The sequence below is a fragment of the Cicer arietinum genome, chromosome 5 (assembly GCF_000331145.2).
Source record: "Cicer arietinum cultivar CDC Frontier isolate Library 1 chromosome 5, Cicar.CDCFrontier_v2.0, whole genome shotgun sequence".
Lineage (NCBI taxonomy): Eukaryota > Viridiplantae > Streptophyta > Magnoliopsida > Fabales > Fabaceae > Cicer > Cicer arietinum.
This window is the reverse complement of record NC_021164.2, coordinates 72,707,258-72,727,126: the sequence shown is the minus strand read 5'-3', so window position 1 is coordinate 72,727,126 and position 19,869 is coordinate 72,707,258. Positions and strand designations below refer to the sequence as shown.

Sequence of the window (19,869 nt, the reverse complement as noted above, 5' to 3'; positions counted from 1 at the left end):
CTTTTATTAACTTTTGAAATCTTTATGTATATTATTTGCTGTTTTTTTTTTAATAAAGCTGGATATCAAAATATGGATAGAGAATAACTCTACTCAGGATGATTTTGCTTGTCTTATTCTTATTTAAATTTGAATAAAGCTTAATATATATAGTATTCAATACATCGACACATAATAATAATACTGGTATAAAAATATAACTTTTTCTTTTTTATTTATCAAAAAAATCAAATAGATTGATTATGAGAAGATAGTTGAGAGAGTAAAAGTTTAAAAATAAAATAAAAAATTAAACTCATTTGATATTGATTTGGATGTTTATGAAGTGGTTTCATTTGGATGAAGTACAAGATACAGTACTAAATACACTAATTGATATGCTCATGTTCTTTATATATAATAATTATTATTATTTCATTATATATAAATTTGTTCCTCATAAAATGCCAATAATCTCTGCTCTGGTCCCATAGGTCCATCTCAGGTTCAAGGATAGTCTATCACAATTGATGTATGAGTAGGCAAGTGAGAGATGGTTGGCAATTTAATTTGTCCCTCGAAAAGAGAAAAAAAAAAAGAAGGATACTTGACATAAAGGCTAATTCTTTTTTATGCATAATTAAAGGTGAAGAAGTTGAATTTGAGTAGCTAATGAGGAATGGTGAGAAAATCAGAATTGGTAGAAGAGTTTATTAGAAGCTGATCTTGAGTCCTGATCTTCTTAGACAAAGGCTCAGGTGAAGATGAAACTGAATTAGCTGTTGTTGCTGCTGCTATTGTCCATGAATCATTCCAATTATCACTGCTAAATGACACATCCATTACACCATTTGGACTACTTGGAATTGACACAAACTTGCGTTTCTTGCATTGCTTCCCCTCCTCATATCCTGTCCACATTTTCAACATTAGCTTCCCACATTCATCCACCTTCTCCTGTAATCATAAACATCAATTTCATTAATTACACAAGTACTAATAATGACAATAACAATAACATTATACTATACTAATGTAATATAAGAAGAAAAAAAACTCAAATAATTAATACAAATTCTTGACTGAAAATTCCCTTACTTTGTTAATTCCAAGAATACCAAGAAGTTGGATTTGGTATTCATCTCCTAAATTAGGCTCCACACTGTTGAAAACGTGTATCATTATTGCTGTTGCTAATACAGAAGGTAGATAACTCAAAAACCTGAAATCTGCAATGTTAAAAAATTAAAAAATTGAGATGAGAAACAGAACATAAATTTTTTATCAGTAAATAATAATAGATCGAAGATATTACTGAAAAGTTACCTGATCTAATGATAGATAGAAGAACACTTTCACACCTCTTAAGAAACTCCCAACAAAGACGATCTTTCAATCCAAGTCTTCTTATGATAAAGTCAATAAACGAAAGAGGAGTTGCTGGATTCATTTTCCATCCAAGTGTTGAAAGCACCAAAATCTCCATTTTCTGAATCGTTTTTGCTTCAAACAAAAATCTACTATCTTCCACCTACACAAAATTGAAAGCAATCATAAATGAGAAAAATCAACATCAAGTTTAGTGCTTTTTGTTTCCATCAAGAGCTACAATGAAACATACTTGAAGATCTAGTAAAAGAGGAACTTGGGTCTCTTCCATTTTAGCAGCAAGTGAAAGAGATGCAACAGCAGCAAGGTGAGTCATCCATGGCTTCTCATTCTGAAAACGAAAACTGAACAGAAACCTATCAAGGTAGTTAACAGCAAGAACAGCTGTTAGAGCAGAAAAAGAGTAATAAACTTTCACTTTCATCATCCATTCAATCGATTCTCTTCGATCACTTTCCAAAACCGAGTTTGTTTCCAGAAAGATGCATATAGAGTTTTCTTGCTGTTTTGCTAAAAGTGATTTCAGCTCTTCATTGTTCCAAGACATGTCTTTTTGTAAAAACGAAGAAGGAATGTTGTTGAAGTTTGTAATTGTGGTGGTGTTGTTACAGTAATAGTAATCTTGTAGTTCATATTGTTGTTCCTCCTCACAGTGTTGTTCTGAGCAATAAAGAGTATCCATTTTAGAATAGATCTTTTAATTAGATGAATTGAATAATTAGTTAATGATTGAAGATAGAAAAAGGAAGGGTGTGAAATGGTTCTATGGAGGAAGCATATGGTATTTGAGAATTGAGAATTGAGAATTGAGAGATGAGAAGGGGAAGGAGGATGATAATGAAGATTGTGTTATTAAATTTAATTGGTGGATTTCGAAAACGGAAGCAATAATAATAATAATATAAGATAATTTTGTTGGGAGGGGTAGGCTTAGTTAGACCTGAATGAATAATGGGCCATGCTTCTAATTACATGACACGTGACAATTGTGCCCTAAGATTTAATGGATCCCTCTTCTCTCCCTTTCGTGTCATTTCAATTCAATTGTCAAACTATATATGTTAAATAAATGGTCTTGTTGCTTGCTAGTAATTTGTATAGAATGTTTAAGTTTAAACCGGCGTGGAGGTAAAACTGTACTGGATCGTAGTAATATTAATAACACTTTTTTTTTTGTTCTCTTTTTAATAGTCAATTATTCATCTCTTTTTAATACTCATTCTTTATTGAATAAAATAGGTGTCTTATTCACTGTCTTTTTAATACTCATTTTTTATCGAATAAAATGTGTCTTATTATTTTAGAAATCGATTTCATATGAAGTAATCGATTTAATAAAATTCAAATGTATTTTATTAAATACAAAAATTAATGTTAGAAATAGAGTAATAAAAATAATATTATTAACACTACTCAATTGTATAATTAGGTAAGTGACAGTGGACAGAAGCTTTTTTTAAGAAAAGTAAAAAAAGTGAAGTACAACTTTTTTTTTATCAAAAAAGTTATTTGTTAGGGTGGGTTTAGTTCCGGCCTCCTAACAATAATGTATGACTTAATCTATGACAAGTCTATATCATATTATTTTTTTAATAGACAACTAATATTTTTAAGTTTATTTAAATAAAGATCAACCTATGAACTTAAATAAAAATGATGCTATCAAAACCAATTTACTTGTAAAAATAAATAATACTTCTTATTTCTATCACTATTATTATACATTTGAATTTAAAATTTACCTTAAATTATAAATTTGTTAATTTTTAGTAATTTAATCACATTATTTTACATTAACTTTTGATATATTTAAATATATCATAATAAAATAAAAATAAAATATATCTCATAAAGTCAAGTTATTTTGAAATGTCATGTTATTTAAAAAAAACTTTAATTTTATAAACCTATTAACTTATTAATTTATTCAAAACTAAATCTAAAAATATTAATTAAAATAAAATTTTAAACAAGCTAATAAATTACACTATATTTAAATAAACTTGAAAAATCAACTAGTTGTATTTTTAGTGGAAGAAACAACAAATTAACTTTTAAAAAGTTAATATACAATGTAATTTTGATATCATATTTTTATATTAAGTGCATATTTTTATATTAAGTGCATTAACAAGTGTCTTGTCAAAAGATGTCTACATGAATTGATCTGTCCAGAGAAGTTATCGAATAAGTAAAAAACTTGTGGTGAAATTTTACATATTATGGCACGAGTTTTAACTCACATTACCAATTTATTCATATTTAGTGTTTGTAAGTTTTATTACTAGATTTAAAATAAAAAAAACGTGTGTGATAGATTGTTTACAAAACTACTTAAAATAGAAGTTTATATGATATTTTTAATGTAAACTTAAGAGAATAACCTAGTTAATGTTAATGTAAATTTTTGTTTTTTTTGTTTTTAGTCTATGTAAAAAAATTATATTTATTAGTTTATATAAAATTATCATACATACAACTAATTTTAGTTTTTAATGAAACATAAACATATATTTTTAAATGAAGTATTGTAAATATGTTTATAATATTATAAAAAATTTATCCACAAAAAATTATCGCAATTTAGTTCGTAAAAGTAGTCCCCTCATTTTGTTTCTCCTCAGTTTTGGTCTCCCAAATAGAATTTTGGTCTAAAACTTGATGAAATTTTATTTTGGGTACGTGAAATTTATGCATCAAGTTTTGGATCAAAATTCTGTTTGGGGACCAAAACTAAAGAAAAACAAAATTGGAAGACTACTTTCGCGATTCAGCTAAAATAAGGAGATCAAATCTACAATAAAACGGTTTTATTTTGAGTTTATAATATTTAAAAAATCCTTATTTAATTCATTATAAGTTTAAAAATTCTAAATTTTTGTTGGGATATTTTCATAATATTTTAAACATGTTTAAAAAAACATTCAAAAATTTGAATTCTCAAATACTATTATACATATTTTAGTAGAGATTGAAATTGCTTAAGAAATAATTTTGTCTAAACTAAATAAATTAAATAATGTAATTTTTATTTTGTAATCTGAATATCATATCTCAAACTGTATGAGATTATACTAAACAAAAAAGTTATATCTAAAGAGATTTAACACTACTGTATTCTTATAATTGAATTTGAATCTCAAACTTTTATTTTAGTCAAAAGTGATTTATAAAAATGTAATTTATGTTTGTATATAAAAATGTAATAATTTTTTTATAAAAAAAAATGAAATTTTATAATTTTACGTTGAATAATTCAACTTATTGTTTTTGATTGATTTAGTCAAACAACACCCCTGAATCTCTAGCGTCTTGAGTGATGATTCTTAATTATGATAATAATGATAATAGTAGACAGATTTTGTTTCTCTCTTAAAAGTTCAGTTTTGGGGTTCTAAGCGAAGTTGTGACAAAGAAACGCATGCATCGATCATGCATGGTATATTGATTCCGAATAGTGAATCTAATGTCGAAGTCCAAAGAAGATTTTAGAATGAGACGTAAATAATTAATTTTCATTCCCATTAGACATTAGACATGACAATTATGGAAGTATGAGCTTTCCAACATAATTTACTAGTAATATATAACACAATCCAAAAGGACACAACACAGTTCTTCTTTTTGTCGTACGATAAAGAGATGTCTCTGCTGCAATTGACCCATTACAATAAATTTAACAGCAACAAAGCAGCGAAGCTTAGAACCAGAGAAGAGAAGGACTACTATTCTGAAACAGAGAGCTATAGTCGTCTATAGAGCATGTCTTTTCAGCTACTCCAAGAATTAGCCAACTCATGACATGCACCTTCAAAATATCAATATACTAGTGTGGGTATATAGTGATATATATTTTAACTCTTTTTTCAAATTTTTATTTTATTTTCTTATTTATATAAATTTATATTATTAAATTTTTTATTAATTATTAAAATTTGTATAAATTATTTATATAAAATATATTATTAATCACATCAAAGAGATACATTGATTATTTACTATAATTTGATAATTAAGAAAAATAAGTTTGTCTCAACTTCGATGAAAATATATCTATTTTTTTAAATATTATGCAATTGAGAGTATCTGATTTAACCTTCGAGATATAAAAATAATATTTTATTTAAATAATTAATATTTTAAAATAAATATTTCTTTATAGTTCATATTCTTTCAATCTAAAATATAAACAATAAAGTAAAAAGATAAATATATTTAATTTAAAATTTTAATTAAATACATAATACACAAATGCTATATAATAATATCTTTAATTAAATAATTTAATTATTTGTCAATTGAGGTTCCAATATGTAGGTATTCTATTTGCATATTTGTTTTCAATTGTAGTGTGGCTCTTTTGTAGGCTCGATATTCAAAAAACAAAGTTGGGTGGGTGGGGATGATAAAGAGAAATGCACGAAAAAGGTATAATAGCTAGTGCAAGCAGGTGAGACAGAATCAGTGAAGGGAAGTGATGAATTGGTCATTGTTGTGTTGAAAGGTGATCTATGATAGATATCAATTCATCGTGGTTGTTGTGAATTGTGGAATTAACTTGGTCGTGCTTTCCAGCACAACAACTTACTTTTCTCAATAGTATTCAATTATTACTCTCTTGTACGTGCACCAAACTCTAGTACTTATAAACATTACTTAATCTTTTGTAAAAAATAAATTACCTCATCTATCATTCAATTTAATAAATTAAAAAATTGATATTTAGTGTTAAATTTATAAATAATTAATATTCATTTCTAAATTGTACTCTTTATATTGAAGAATAACTAAAACTATTGATTGCTAATACTTTTAAAAGAATATTTTTCTTAATTTTTGTTAATTTGCCAAATGAGTTTTCTCTAGTGATGGATGTAGTATAGTACTACAAAAAATTTAAATAACTATAAAATTTGAGAAGAAAAAAAATAAAATTATTTGTTGAATTGGTTATGAATCTCTAATTCTTACTGAAAAAAATTATAGATAAATTGTTTCTTTTTTAAATATATAAAAAAAATAAATCAAACTTTTTATTTACAGTTTTCTTATATTGCAGAATGTGAATATTAAAATCAAACTTTTTATTTACAGTTTTCTTATATTGCAGACAGTGAATATTAATATAATTTAAGTATGTTTTTTTCCACGATAGATAAGGTGTTTTTTTTTCCTAAAACTTTCTCCCCATTAGCAAGCATATCCTACTTCGTATAAACAGGTCAAAGTCAGACAAGCCAACTCTCTGAGAGTCTGAATGGATGAGAAAGCAAGTGGATGATTTCTTTCCTTTCAATCGCAGAACATAATTTATATTTTTTTTTTTGCAAAAAGAGTATCGAAATCCAAAACAGAAAATTAAAATAAAATAAAGTCCTTAATTTATTGGGACTCATGAAAGCTTTCTACAATATATAGTACACTAGACGATCCTTTATTGGGCTTCTTGCAAGATCACCGAGTTTGGCTTTTTGTCATGCTAGCTTTTTGAAAGACAAATAAAATATTGATAATTTGTAATTAAGTTAACGTATTAAATATTTAAAGCGTTCGATAACATCTGCTATTCAATTAAAATTATGATTTAAAAAATGAGAAGAAATATTATACACTATTAACTCGAACGTTTATTATCTACAAAACACTACAAATTCATAACCTATTATAAATTGATAACGTATTATAAATTTATATAAAATTTAAGTTTTTATCTCTATTGACAATGAGATTTAGATTTTCTTGTCTACACTTGCTCATATGTATATATATAAAATATTTTAAAAGTTATATCAATTATAATTAATATAATAAAGTAATAATAATTAGATAATAATAAAATTAAAAATATTAAAATTATATTTTTTAAAAGGATATAATTTTTTGAAAGGATATAATTATATATAAAATTAATATAATAAAGTAATAATAATTCATATAATTTTTAATATTTGAAAATATAGTTTTCGCTCCAAAAATTCAGAACAAACTCCCATCTTCATCTAATCAAATCGATTTTTCTACAAATTTGAATGCAGTTGTGAGTTGCGTTGCCTTATTGAAATGATAAAATAATTTTGAATTTTTAAAATGACATTATTTCATTTAAATTTAAATTTAAATTATTTACACATCCATGCTAATAACTGCACATCTAAAAAGTAATTTTCTTCAAAAATGTCCAGAAAAATACATAATGTTAAAATAAAAGTTTTTAACATACCATTTCAAATATAATTTTATGTATTTGTTTTCTTTTTCAAACTTAACGTAAATGTAATTTTAGTTTCAATCCTCACTATCATATTATTTATTTGAAGAAAACTAAAATTACACTTTAGACTAATAATATATATTTTTTTTTATCAAAGAAAATTTAGATGGATTGATTAAGTTTATTAGGATTAGTGTAAACTTCAAGATTCTCAAAACAACGATTAAACGAACTTTATTAAAAAAATGCATTTGTTTATATGTTTAAAATGGACACAAACATATATTTAGTCCATATTAAGAACAACAAAAGATGGATGAAACAAACATTTTAAAAAATGTTCTGCAAAACAATGATTAATAACATGAATATTTTTGAGAGACTAAAATAGGGTTTCGCGGGAAAATGTTTCTCATTCGTGTCACGTGTGTCACAGGCGATATTTAGTACTAAGAAAATAAATATTGTTTGTCACAATGGGTTGTGGGTTGGAAATGTTGGCCCACAAGGATCTTGATCCAGCTGGTTGAATAGTGAAGACCATTGATACTGGGGCGGGGTCTGCAACACAAAGTCGGAGTTTAATGATGTTTCTTTTTCCCGTAATCAACTAATCAGTCTAATCATATAAAGTAAATTATTAAATTTTAAATTAAATGAATAAATGTTAATATCATTAGTTTAAATGTTTTGTTTGATATTTGAATTACCTTCATAAAATTAAGTTGAGCATTTTATTATATATTTAAATTCAAAATTTAATAATTATGTAAATTAATTATAATAATATTTATTATATTTTTAATATAATAAAAAATGCTATATAATTCTTATAGACTTTTAAGTAATTCTTGTTGACCTTTTAAAACTTAGATGACAATATGTTTTTTTACCTTTGTTTTTACTATTCATGTAAAACATTCTTTATATCAGCTTAAATGTGTTGATTAGAATCAAGTTTGTCTAAATTTAACGTAAAAAACAATCAATTTTATTTAAGTTAAATTGAATTGTCAACCTGTGTTTACACAAAATTGTTCTTCTAGATTATAAAGATAAAGGAAAAAGTGTTTGACTAATTACTAAGGATATCCCGACAGAAAAATTATTCCTTTTTGGGATTTAGAAACACATATAAAGTTAAATATTTAATAAAAATATTAGCAAATATCTCTGGGACGTTTGCGAAAAAGTAAAAAAAAAAATGGATACTGTGCATTCAACCATTTTGAAATTCGAAAAGTCATATTAAGATGACCCAAAATTTAAAAGTAGGTCAAACATGGTTTCACCCCGTTTTGACTAGCTCATAGTCCTACCACATAGCTAGGCAACCTCCCACTCGCACATGTCCCACATGCCCATAACAACAACTCCCAAATGGCCCGTTATTAATATAGCTGGACACAAGACACCTCAATCAAAATCCAGAATTAGTGTAATCCCAACTTCTGTACTATTTTACTTTTCAATAGTCAGAAAATATTTGATTAGACACAATTATTTATATATATTATTTACAAATTTTTTTCTTTTAAATTTTTAATCTCAAAATGTTATAGTTTAAAAAAAATATACATAAATATTCTATTTTTGTTCCAATTGTTCATCGCAACTAGATAATACGACTTTTTAAAAGACTTTTTTTTTCAATTTAACATATGGTCACATCATGGGAATACGATCTTGTATTGTGACAATTTTATTTTTATTTTTTACAATTTAAAAAATATTTGTATTTATTATTAATTATTTTTATTATTTGAATAATTTAAAAAATCAAAATACTATTATGAAAAATAAGAGAAAGTTGTTATAATAATTATTTTTATATAAAAATGTTAAATTAGTAAGAGAAAGTTGTTATAATAATTATTTTTCTATAATAATGTTAAATTAATAATGTTATAATAATTATTTTGATTTTTTATCATCGCAACTAGATAATACGACTTTTTAAAAGACTTTTTTTTTCAATTTAACATATGGTCACATCATGGGAATACGATCTTGTATTGTGACAATTTTATTTTTATTTTTTACAATTTAAAAAATATTTGTATTTATTATTAATTATTTTTATTATTTGAATAATTTAAAAAATCAAAATACTATTATGAAAAATAAGAGAAAGTTGTTATAATAATTATTTTTATATAAAAATGTTAAATTAGTAAGAGAAAGTTGTTATAATAATTATTTTTCTATAATAATGTTAAATTAATAATGTTATAATAATTATTTTGATTTTTTATATGTTTTAATTATTTTTAAATTATTCAAATAATAAAAATAATTAATATTAAAAATAAATATTATTTAAATGGCAAAAAACAAAAATAAAATTGTCACAGGACAAAGTCGCATCCTCAGGATGCGACCATCTGTTAATATAAAAAAAAAATTTCTTTCAGAGAGTGGCATCCCCAGGTTGCGATGAGCAAATGGGGCAAAAAAAGTAAGGCACTTCTGTATTTCTTTTTTCAAACTATGGCATTTTGGGATTAAAAATTCAAAAGAGGAATATAGACATCAAAAACTCATTACTTGCACATGCATAAACACAATATATATTAGACATAGCTACTCATGTGGTTCCTTAATTTAATTTTAGATAATACAGTTATTTTTTTATTTTTTTCTTTTGATTTGGCCCTTAATTTAATTTTATTACAAAAATTCAAAAATATAAAAATATAAATATAAATTTATTTGAAGATTTAAATTATAAATTTAATAAAATTTATATTATATTAAAGATGATAGTTAATATAATAAATTTTATTTTGATGAATTTTTATAAAAAAATAACATTATTAACATTTTAAAATATAAAAAATCAAATTATTTACTTAAAATTAAATAAAAGACCAAATTAAAAAATTAAATAAATAAAATGATATCTAAAATTAACTTTAAAAACTTATATATTATTTCTATTTTTCTTAAATGTGTATCTAAATTTTGTGATTAATACATAGTGTATATTTGATTTCAATTTTAGAGGAGTTAAAATCAATTTTAGAGTTGTAAAATTAATTTTGACATGTATAGAAGTAGTCAAACTTAATTGATTCTACATCTAAAATAGATTCTAAATTGAAACTATGATTTGTAATTTTTAAGTCTAAACATAATTTCTACGCTAAAATATACTCATTGTGCAACCAAACACAGCACACGCTTATATTCAAAAACATTTAAAATGATATGAGAGTGAAAAAGGATATCCAATAGTAAAAAAAATTCCTATGATAAAACAGGTGATCAAGCAGCAAAATTTCATTCCTTAATGCCTACCAGTCACCCAATTACCAGTTTCTTCATCGCCAACAAAGTGTTCCACATGTATACTAAGTGAAATTCACTTCAATCATTTTGCATTCCCTTCAGAACAAGCTTAGTGTTCCAATCAATGATTATCAAGTACCATTCACAACCTCGGTAAGCCACCGAAAAATTGTGGGGGGTGGAGGGGGATAGACGTGAAAATTAGTCACAATATCAGATACTGGCATACCAAAGTTAGCGAATTCCACTATGTATTACATCAACTACTCCCACGCTTAAGATGTTCTCGAATAAACTTCTCAGCATGAGTTGGGTATTTCTCTCTAATGTATTCTCGTAGGCACTTCTGATAAGAGAAATCAATCCAGCCACCATCAGTTCTTACAACAAAAAGACACCTTGAGTGTCGGAATTGCGGATGACGGTCAACCTGCAAGAAAAGTAAGTTAGATATACATATCCTGTACTTGCTGCCAACTTTGAAAAGTAACCACATATCATCGAGAAGCAAATCCAAACAATAATAGCTTAATTAATGATCTTAAGGCCAGTCGATGTCAATTTAAATGAAATAGGAAATCAAATGTAAAACTAAGTTTACAACTTTTAAAAAAAAAATATTGGGCATGACACAAACCAAAAAGGAGGGAAATGCCGGAATGGTCTGCATAACTGAAGATCAAATAAAAAATATTCAAATTAAACAGTAGACAAAAGGAAATCGAGATGTGAAATGTTTATATTCCACAATAGTGGGATTAGGGAGATGCAAACATTTGAATATCATCTAATGATCTAAGCAAGAGCTATCTTGCTCTCCTGTCTTTGACCAATTAGCATAAACATGATTTGATCAAATAAATTGTGATCAGCAAGCCAACTAAGGCACTAGATATTATTAGTATAGAACTGAACTAAGAATATCTAAAAAGTGATAAGGATGCAGCACAATATAGAAAGTTGCGGGGTAGCATTAGTAAAAATGGTAGAGTCTCATGTTTGTGAATATATGGAGAAGATTTGTAGAATAACCTATAAGAAGTATAGACCAAGTGGAGAATAGTCCACCAGTCAGAGGTTTAGTAAGATCACGAAAAACTATAGGTCCGTTGTTCAGAAGGATTTGGATTTAATAATCTATCATTATATATGATCTACGGGTTTGACTCTTTTAAAGTGAGAAGTTGGTGGAGTGAGTAGATCAATGGTTGATATTATAACCCCCCATGATTGACCATGCATGTGCACCAAATCACAACCATTCATTAAATGATCAATGGTTGAATCCATGATCTATGATAGGACATTAAAGTATTGTTTAATCCATGTTGCCAACCCCACCTAATGGGACAAGACTTTTGATTGTTGTTACTGTTGCTGTTATACTTGTACATTTATTTGCATTTGAATAGGATCAAGAATAGAGACAAGGATCAGTATTACTCCTCCCACCAACAAATTCAATAATCTAAGGTAAAAGAAACATTGAATTGGATGGATACTAGCAAAGAAATTGGACCCCGTATATGCAAGGAGATTGGAAAGGAAGGTATAAGATGACTCAAAAAGTAATTAACGACGTCATGATATCTACGGCCATGTTAAACAAGTGAAGGAGAAAAAAGAGAGGGTAATTGAAAGAATATTTCGACAAGAGACCTATGTAATAGAAAGTTAATTTTGTTTTATGCTAGGAAGATCGATTGTGGAAAGCACTAAACTTGCTACAAAGACTAATAGAGAGGTATTAGTGTAATAAAAAATATTTGCACATGGTTTTCATTGATTTGTAAAAGGTGAATGATAGAGTTTTGTTAGGTACCGGATTTGGGCCTTAGGCCAACAAAAACAAATGAGCTAAATAGAGAATTGGCTACAATTCTGTTAGAGAGGAAAAAAATTATATTAAGGACGGGGTAGCAAGGGTAGAGGCATTCGGTATCTTTTCAGTTAGGAACCTTATGGTTTGGGCAGAATGAGAATAATCTTAAATCAGAGGAATTTTGCTTTGGTAATACAAGGGATCACTTGTAATATTTCTTGTTTTTTCCATTACTAATATACAATTTCTACATTTTCTGTAATTCGGGAACCTATCAATTGGTCAAACCTGCCGGATGCTCGAAGGGGAGCCAATGACGCCGAAAATACTTGGAAGCCATTGGAACACCAGAGGAAAAGATGACAGAGGCTGTGAAAGGTCAAGCTCTCCAAGGGTGGGAATTTTTTTGGCGTTTTAAGATAGAATTTAGAGACATATTGCCACCAAATGAGGAAGGAACATTGGGTGTAGAATTAGAGAGTAGTATAAGCATGAAAAACAATTGTGTCCATTTATTGTGTCCAAACTGAGGGTACCTCAAAAATGGAAGAAACAACAACAAATGGAGATGTGGAGGAGAAACCATCAAAGGAACCGACCATGATTGTGGAAGGGACATGTCACACACAGATTGGACAACCCTTCGCCTATAGAATTATGGCTGAACTAAAGCTCATGGAGCTGACCAAAAGGCATAGAAATAGCATTTGATGAAGTGAGTATGCTTCTGACCCAACCCAAGGAATTCATAATTTCTTATTATTTTTGCAACTACCTATTTTGGCTCATTGAGCAAAGCCAAAGTGAACAAATCAAGTGAAATCAGCAAATAAACAATGATAGAATACTAGGGCACAACCCCTATTTTGGAAAACGTAAAATAGAGCTTCATATTCCAAGGTTAGAAACTTATCTGTAAGGATCTAGAGAGGGCCAGACAGAATGGGCATGTAAGCCAGAATTGGAAGACAAAACTGAAGTTGAGGAACCAGAGAGTTATTGAAGACAATTGGAAGAATTGTGTTATATAAGTTTGGTCATCATGTTACGGTAGTGCCAAATGGGTGTATCATGAAACAAAACATCAAGTATTATAGGAACTCGCACATGCAAAAAAATTATTGGCTGTCAAAGAATATGATGGTAGACCTATTGAAGACAAGAAAATAGATAACTTGCTCCTTCAACTCAGTAACACTCCAAATAAAAGTTCAACCTAAGAATATCTTTCATTATGTATATACAGATATCAGCCATAAGGACAAGGCTACTTTTTTGGCAGCCGGTAGAGGTAGTGTTAGGTACCAGGTTTGGGCCATAGACTAACAAATGGGCCAAACAAATAATTGGTTACAATTTGCTTTAGTGGCAAATCTATCAGAGAGGAAACATAATTATATTAAGGAAAGGGTAACAAGGGTAGGGGCGTTCAGTATCTTTTCTGTAAGGAACTTATGGTTTGGGCAGAGTGAGAATCATCTTATCTTTGAGGAGCTTTGCTCTAGGATCAGTGGATTACAGGGGATCACTTCTGTAATATTTCTTCCTAAAGAAGTTTTGTGGAATGGCATGGGGAAAAAGGAGTCTGTATTGCCTACATCTGAGCAGTAAAAGATAACAAGGTATCATGACTAGCATGAAAACACAAGGCCACTCAAAATTTTCCTATAACTACTGGACTAAAGCAGAGGTAAATGTTGAGCCCTTATTTTCTTATCTTAGTTCTAGATGTGATTACTGAACATATCCAAGAGTCACTGTCAACGATGTATGAATTTTTGCATATGATATGGTCTTAGTTGGAAAGTCGAGAAAAAATAGATGCAACTCTTAGATGATACAGAAAGCTAGAGTAGTGAAGACGGGTCTCAGGAACACGTGACTTTCATTTAAGTGTAATTAAAACAGAGCATATGGAGTGTAAATTTAGAAGGACGTGAACATTCTTGTTTAAAAGTAACAATCGGAAAACTATCATATCACAAGTCTCATGGTTTAAGTATATAGAGTTCATCATACATAAAATAACAGGAAAATAAAGGGAGACACCAACCATGGATTCAACTTCAAGCAAGGTTGATTAAATAGAGGAGTGCTTCTAGTGTAGCTTGTAATAGAAAAATACCACCCAAATCAAAAGAAAGAGTATACTGTAATGTATAGCTATAATACTAGCAACACTGGGAATGAATATGGGATGGTAAAAAGCCCAAAAAAAGTAAATTCACAATTGTAGACATGAAAATATTACGAAGGATAAGTCATTGCACAAAACAGGATCACACATGAAATCATTGGAGAGAAGGGACATCCCAGAAAACACATAATAAATGTAAGCACTTTATCTTATTAATACCGTTGATGTTGGCAACACAATCGCAATATCTATGTATCAATATCATGATAATCATGATTTGAATATGGCTTAAAATATCACAAACAGTATATCCTTGCATAAAGTAATTTGAGATCCCAAAATAATAATAGTAAAGGGTTAAAAGCTACCAACCATGATTAAAGTGTTAAGAAATCCCATGAAAGTTTAAATATATTAAAGGGTTAAATTTGTGTTTAGTACCTATGTTTATATCAAATTTTAATTTAGTTTATGTACCTACTTTTGTACCGCATAAAAGTGGATACATCGAATAGCAAAAAAAATAACTGAAAAATTGATGTATATGATCTTAACTTTTAACTAGATACATCAACTTTTGTTTATATTTAATTACAGAGGGAGTATATTTTTTAAGACCTTTTTTCAACGATTAATATTGATAATTAGTATTTTGATGAGGGTGAGATTTGAATCCTAGACCTCCATATCACTTCACTCTCTAACTCCCCCACTCAGTCACCCATTCCCTAACTCCTCCATCTTATCCATCAAACCAACATTATATCCTTGTATATTTTATAAGACTAGAAACATATTTAACTTCAATTAAAATATAGATTATAGAAGGTGTTTATCTAAACAATAAGGGGGAAGAAAGAAACATAGGAATCTAGCACTTACCATAATGGATTCAAGACCACATCCAATCTTATCGTCAGAGTGTGGATGGTAAGCAAGGAGCTTCTCTACTATAGCTTTCTCGTCCTCAACAGTTAGTCGCGCTCCATCCAGATACCTAGCTCAGAAAATTAAATTGAATAAATAAATAAATCGAAAATTAAAAAAGAAACGGAAATTCATTTACGCAAAACTAGAACGCGGGCTTTACCTTTCCGAGTGGAGAATTTCCTTAGTAAGCAAGACGATAGGTTCAATATCCGTGAGAATTTCGTCTTCTTTATCCTTCCATTTTCGATAATCGGGGCCATCATCCAAACGAAGGTAACTCGAGGGGAACTCATTACTCCGAGGATTCAAGGTGTTGTTGACGGAGTTAACTTTATCGTTTGGTTTATCCGGCGGTGGGTTGATGGCGGCGCTGCACCATGGACGATGGGGCGAAGCAACGGCTCCGATAGTAAAGCGTTTGTAGTTATGGAAGAAAGCGCGAAGAAGAGGTGCGGCCATATTCGATTGTGAGTTGAGATAATAATAAATGTTGATTGAGTTTATTGAAACTTGTGAGAGTTGACACTATGGACCCCAAACCCGGCCCGGTTCTCTACCGGTTACTAGGTCGGGTCATTATCATACAGTTCTTCACCCATGTTTCTTATTTTACAAAGAGATTCTTTTTTTCTTTTTTAAATAATATTAATAATTCACGCATACTAATTATTGGGACTTGAGTTCTCTCCGTGACCAACAGCACGTATTTACGCAGTATAACCATTTGATTCAGATGCGACACTTCAGTTTGATAATTTTTGATTTTACAAAAAACCCAAAAACTTTTAGATTAAGACTATTTGTTCGGATCAAACACTCACATAATCACTTACCAGCTGAATGTGTGTAGTTAATGTTGCATCAAATCCAAATCTAATTATTGAGTGATATAAATCCTGGATTCAAAATCACTAATCAATCTTTTTTTACCCAGTTATAATATGATCTGTATTTACTATCAATGTTCTAAAAAATAAACTTTTTATTTTTTTTCTTCAAATTATTGCTATATTTTTTTAAAAAAAGTTTAAATATAATTACACTATTGTAATGTAACAATAAAAATAAGGTTCACTTAAAAATCTTTAATTTTCTGAAAACTGTTGAATTCTTATTTTTCTAATATAAGATTTGGAAGTGTGTTATATTAAGTTATATATATATATATATATTGTTTTTTTTACGTGATTTGATCGATATTTCACTGAAAACCAAATATGGATATAGTTTAGTTTTTTATTAAGTATTTTTAAAATATTTTTTTACATAAACTATATATAGTTTTAAAAAATAAAAGATATGATTGAAATTTGAGATATTTTGTAGAATAAAAAGTAAAAAGCTTTATATACTTTATTTTTAGTCACTTTTTGTTCATTCATAAATTTTGATTAAGAAAACTTTAAAGTAATTTAGTTAATTATCTAACTTTGTAGATTACTTATTCACTTTATCATTATTTGATAATTATCTCTAATATTGTATAACTTTAATTAAATTGATAATTCTATCACTTTCTTTTGATTAACAACATGCTGAGTTGAAATAATATCTCGCAGTTTATTAGATGTTGAAGACGTTTATTATACAATTTTTTTTTTCAAAAGCACTTATAAATTTATAAACAATAATGTAGATAACTATTTTAGAAAATAAAAAATTAAGCTTTATACAACAATAAATACACGCTTCTACTCCAACTTTCCTTCCTTTATTCTTCTCTTCTCCAACCTTTGAATTTGTGCGCAACCGCAAAACTTAAATTATCCATATTTCCATTATTGTTATGTGTTGAGTACTAGTATGATAAAATATAAATAAAGTCTAATTGTATTTTTTTTTCTTCTTTCTATTTTATAATAGTCACAAAATAAGGTTTAATTATACTAAAAGTAGTTTATTTATGATAAAAATAATATTTTTAGAATCAAAATTGTAACAAATATCAAAATAAATATCAAAATATTCAATTTTAAAATAAAGAAACTATTTTTGTAATATATTAAAATTAGAAGAGCAAAATAAATAATTATAACCCAACAATTAACCTACATATTACAACACTTAGGGATGTATGTGGGTTGTCGGTTTTGACAAAACCCGATACCCGCCCCAATCAATTATCTTTGAGTTTAGTTAAGTTTTAAACCTGTATTTTTTTCATTTAACCCGAACCGACCCTATCAATAACAAGTTGGGTTGGGTTTACGGGCTATACATAAATAATAACTTGTTTTTTATTTTACAAAAAAATATATTGAATGAAAATATATTTAATACTTGAATGTCTTTAAAACTTTAAAATTTCAATCAAATCATTAAATTCTTTAAAAAAATCATCAACTTCTCAACAACAAAAAAAAAACAAATCTAACAATCTTCAAATACGTAAATAAGTTCAACAACAGTATTTAACTCGAATGTATTGTATTTAACTAAAATGAATAATATTTAACTAAAAAAAATTGTATTTAACAAATGTACAAAATTTAAACTAAATTCATTATAAACATAACCATAAACTTTTCGTTTATAATTTATTAGGTAAAACTATAACAAAAATTATATACGAATTTTATGATAATGGATATACGAGACTATAAGGACAAAATAAATAAATTGCTAAACTGCAAGAAAAATTCAGTATTTTAGCCTAGACGCATGAAAATCTTGCATCAGCATTCATATAAAATTCAGTTATTAATAATATTGGACTGCTGGGGCTGCCAAATAAAATAAATAAAAAATATAAACGGATCGACAGGTTCAAATTGTTAAACTCATTACCCGAATTAAATATAAATGAATTTCATTGGATTGAGTAGAGTCGTACTCGAAAGTAATTAAATACATGTAAAAATCATATTGAATTGGATTGAACAGTCGAGTCGACGAATCGACCCGCGTTCATGTACACCCCCAACAATACTAATTAAACATAACGTGGCATGACAATATAATGGTTGGTTTAGTGTATTTTAAAAGAATGTATTTTAAACTATCTCTCTGGTAAGTATAATACACTAGTTAGAATTTAATGTATACCATACATAGGTCACATGGTTAATGGTCACATGGTTTTAACCGATGTTTCAATATAAATTATTTCTCCAATTAACTATTTAAAATAAAACATTTTATTATAAGCATGTCTCTTAAATATATTTACATTATTTGAAAATATATAATATATTAATTATAAGTTATCATAAAATAATATACAATTAAATGATATACAAGGTATATATTTTTTATTGATAAACTAATTAAAAGGAAGAATTTTAATAAATTAATTATTTAAAGTATAAATTGTATTTAATTAACTGTGTGTTTTTTAAATATATTTTATATAGAATTTTGAAGAAAAATATATAATTCAATTATTCTAACTTATCATATAAATCAAACATAGGACTTGTGTTTTTACTGATATATTAATTAACAGAAAGTATATTATGAATTTATTATTTAAAATAAAAATATATATTTAATTAATAATGTATCTGAAATATGTAAATTTTCTACGTACATATTTAAGAAAACAATACAAGATATTTATGCGACACATTTACTATAGAAACTATATATAGACAAATGTCAATTTGTGCAAATAACCCATATATGTGCGATAGTATGTGGGAACACACGTTTAAACCAATATAGTAAATGTTGCATTTATTTCTTCTTCTTTTATGACAGTACTGCATTTATTTCTTTTAGCCAAACTTTTATTTTTTTGATTGAACATGTTTCTGTTGGGCAAACTTATAAATGCAAACTCCAAATGAAATGGTGATAACATAACTTGTTTGGCGGTTTTAAAATTTGTGATAAAATAAATGATAAATGTTACAGTGGACTATTTATAAAAGTAAACTACAGTGAAATAACATAATAATTTTAAAAGTTAATTAAAAATTATTGACAATTGACAATATATTTCGAAATCTTAAGTTAATAGTTTTTATGAATTAAACATCTTAATTAATATAAGATAAATAAAGATAATAAAAAATAAATGTGTTTTTAAAAATTCAACTCATCAAATTTACACCAAATTAATTTAGAGTTGATGTTATAAAGAGAAAAATACAATAATTTATAAAAAAT

General features: G+C 27.2%; 2 protein-coding genes across 2 annotated transcripts; both read right to left on the bottom strand.

Moving 5' to 3' along the window:
• Positions 1-282: 282 nt before the first annotated feature.
• LOC101510606 (cyclin-D3-2-like) lies at positions 283-2,396 on the bottom strand. The gene is made up of 4 exons (XM_004501494.4): positions 1,601-2,396; positions 1,306-1,510; positions 1,078-1,208; positions 283-936 (listed from the first exon to the last, which is right to left on the bottom strand). Exons 1-4 carry the CDS (start codon positions 2,048-2,050, stop codon positions 649-651), a joined length of 1,074 nt encoding a protein of 357 aa, XP_004501551.1. The 5' UTR covers positions 2,051-2,396; the 3' UTR covers positions 283-648.
• An 8,342-nt stretch (positions 2,397-10,738) lies between these two features.
• LOC101510933 (protein DCL homolog, chloroplastic) lies at positions 10,739-16,317 on the bottom strand. Its single transcript, XM_004501495.4, has 3 exons — positions 15,920-16,317; positions 15,712-15,826; positions 10,739-11,300 (listed from the first exon to the last, which is right to left on the bottom strand). The coding sequence occupies exons 1-3, from the start codon at positions 16,216-16,218 to the stop codon at positions 11,130-11,132; spliced, it is 585 nt and encodes a 194-aa protein (XP_004501552.1). The 5' UTR covers positions 16,219-16,317; the 3' UTR covers positions 10,739-11,129.
• Between the last annotated feature and the right edge of the window lie 3,552 nt (positions 16,318-19,869).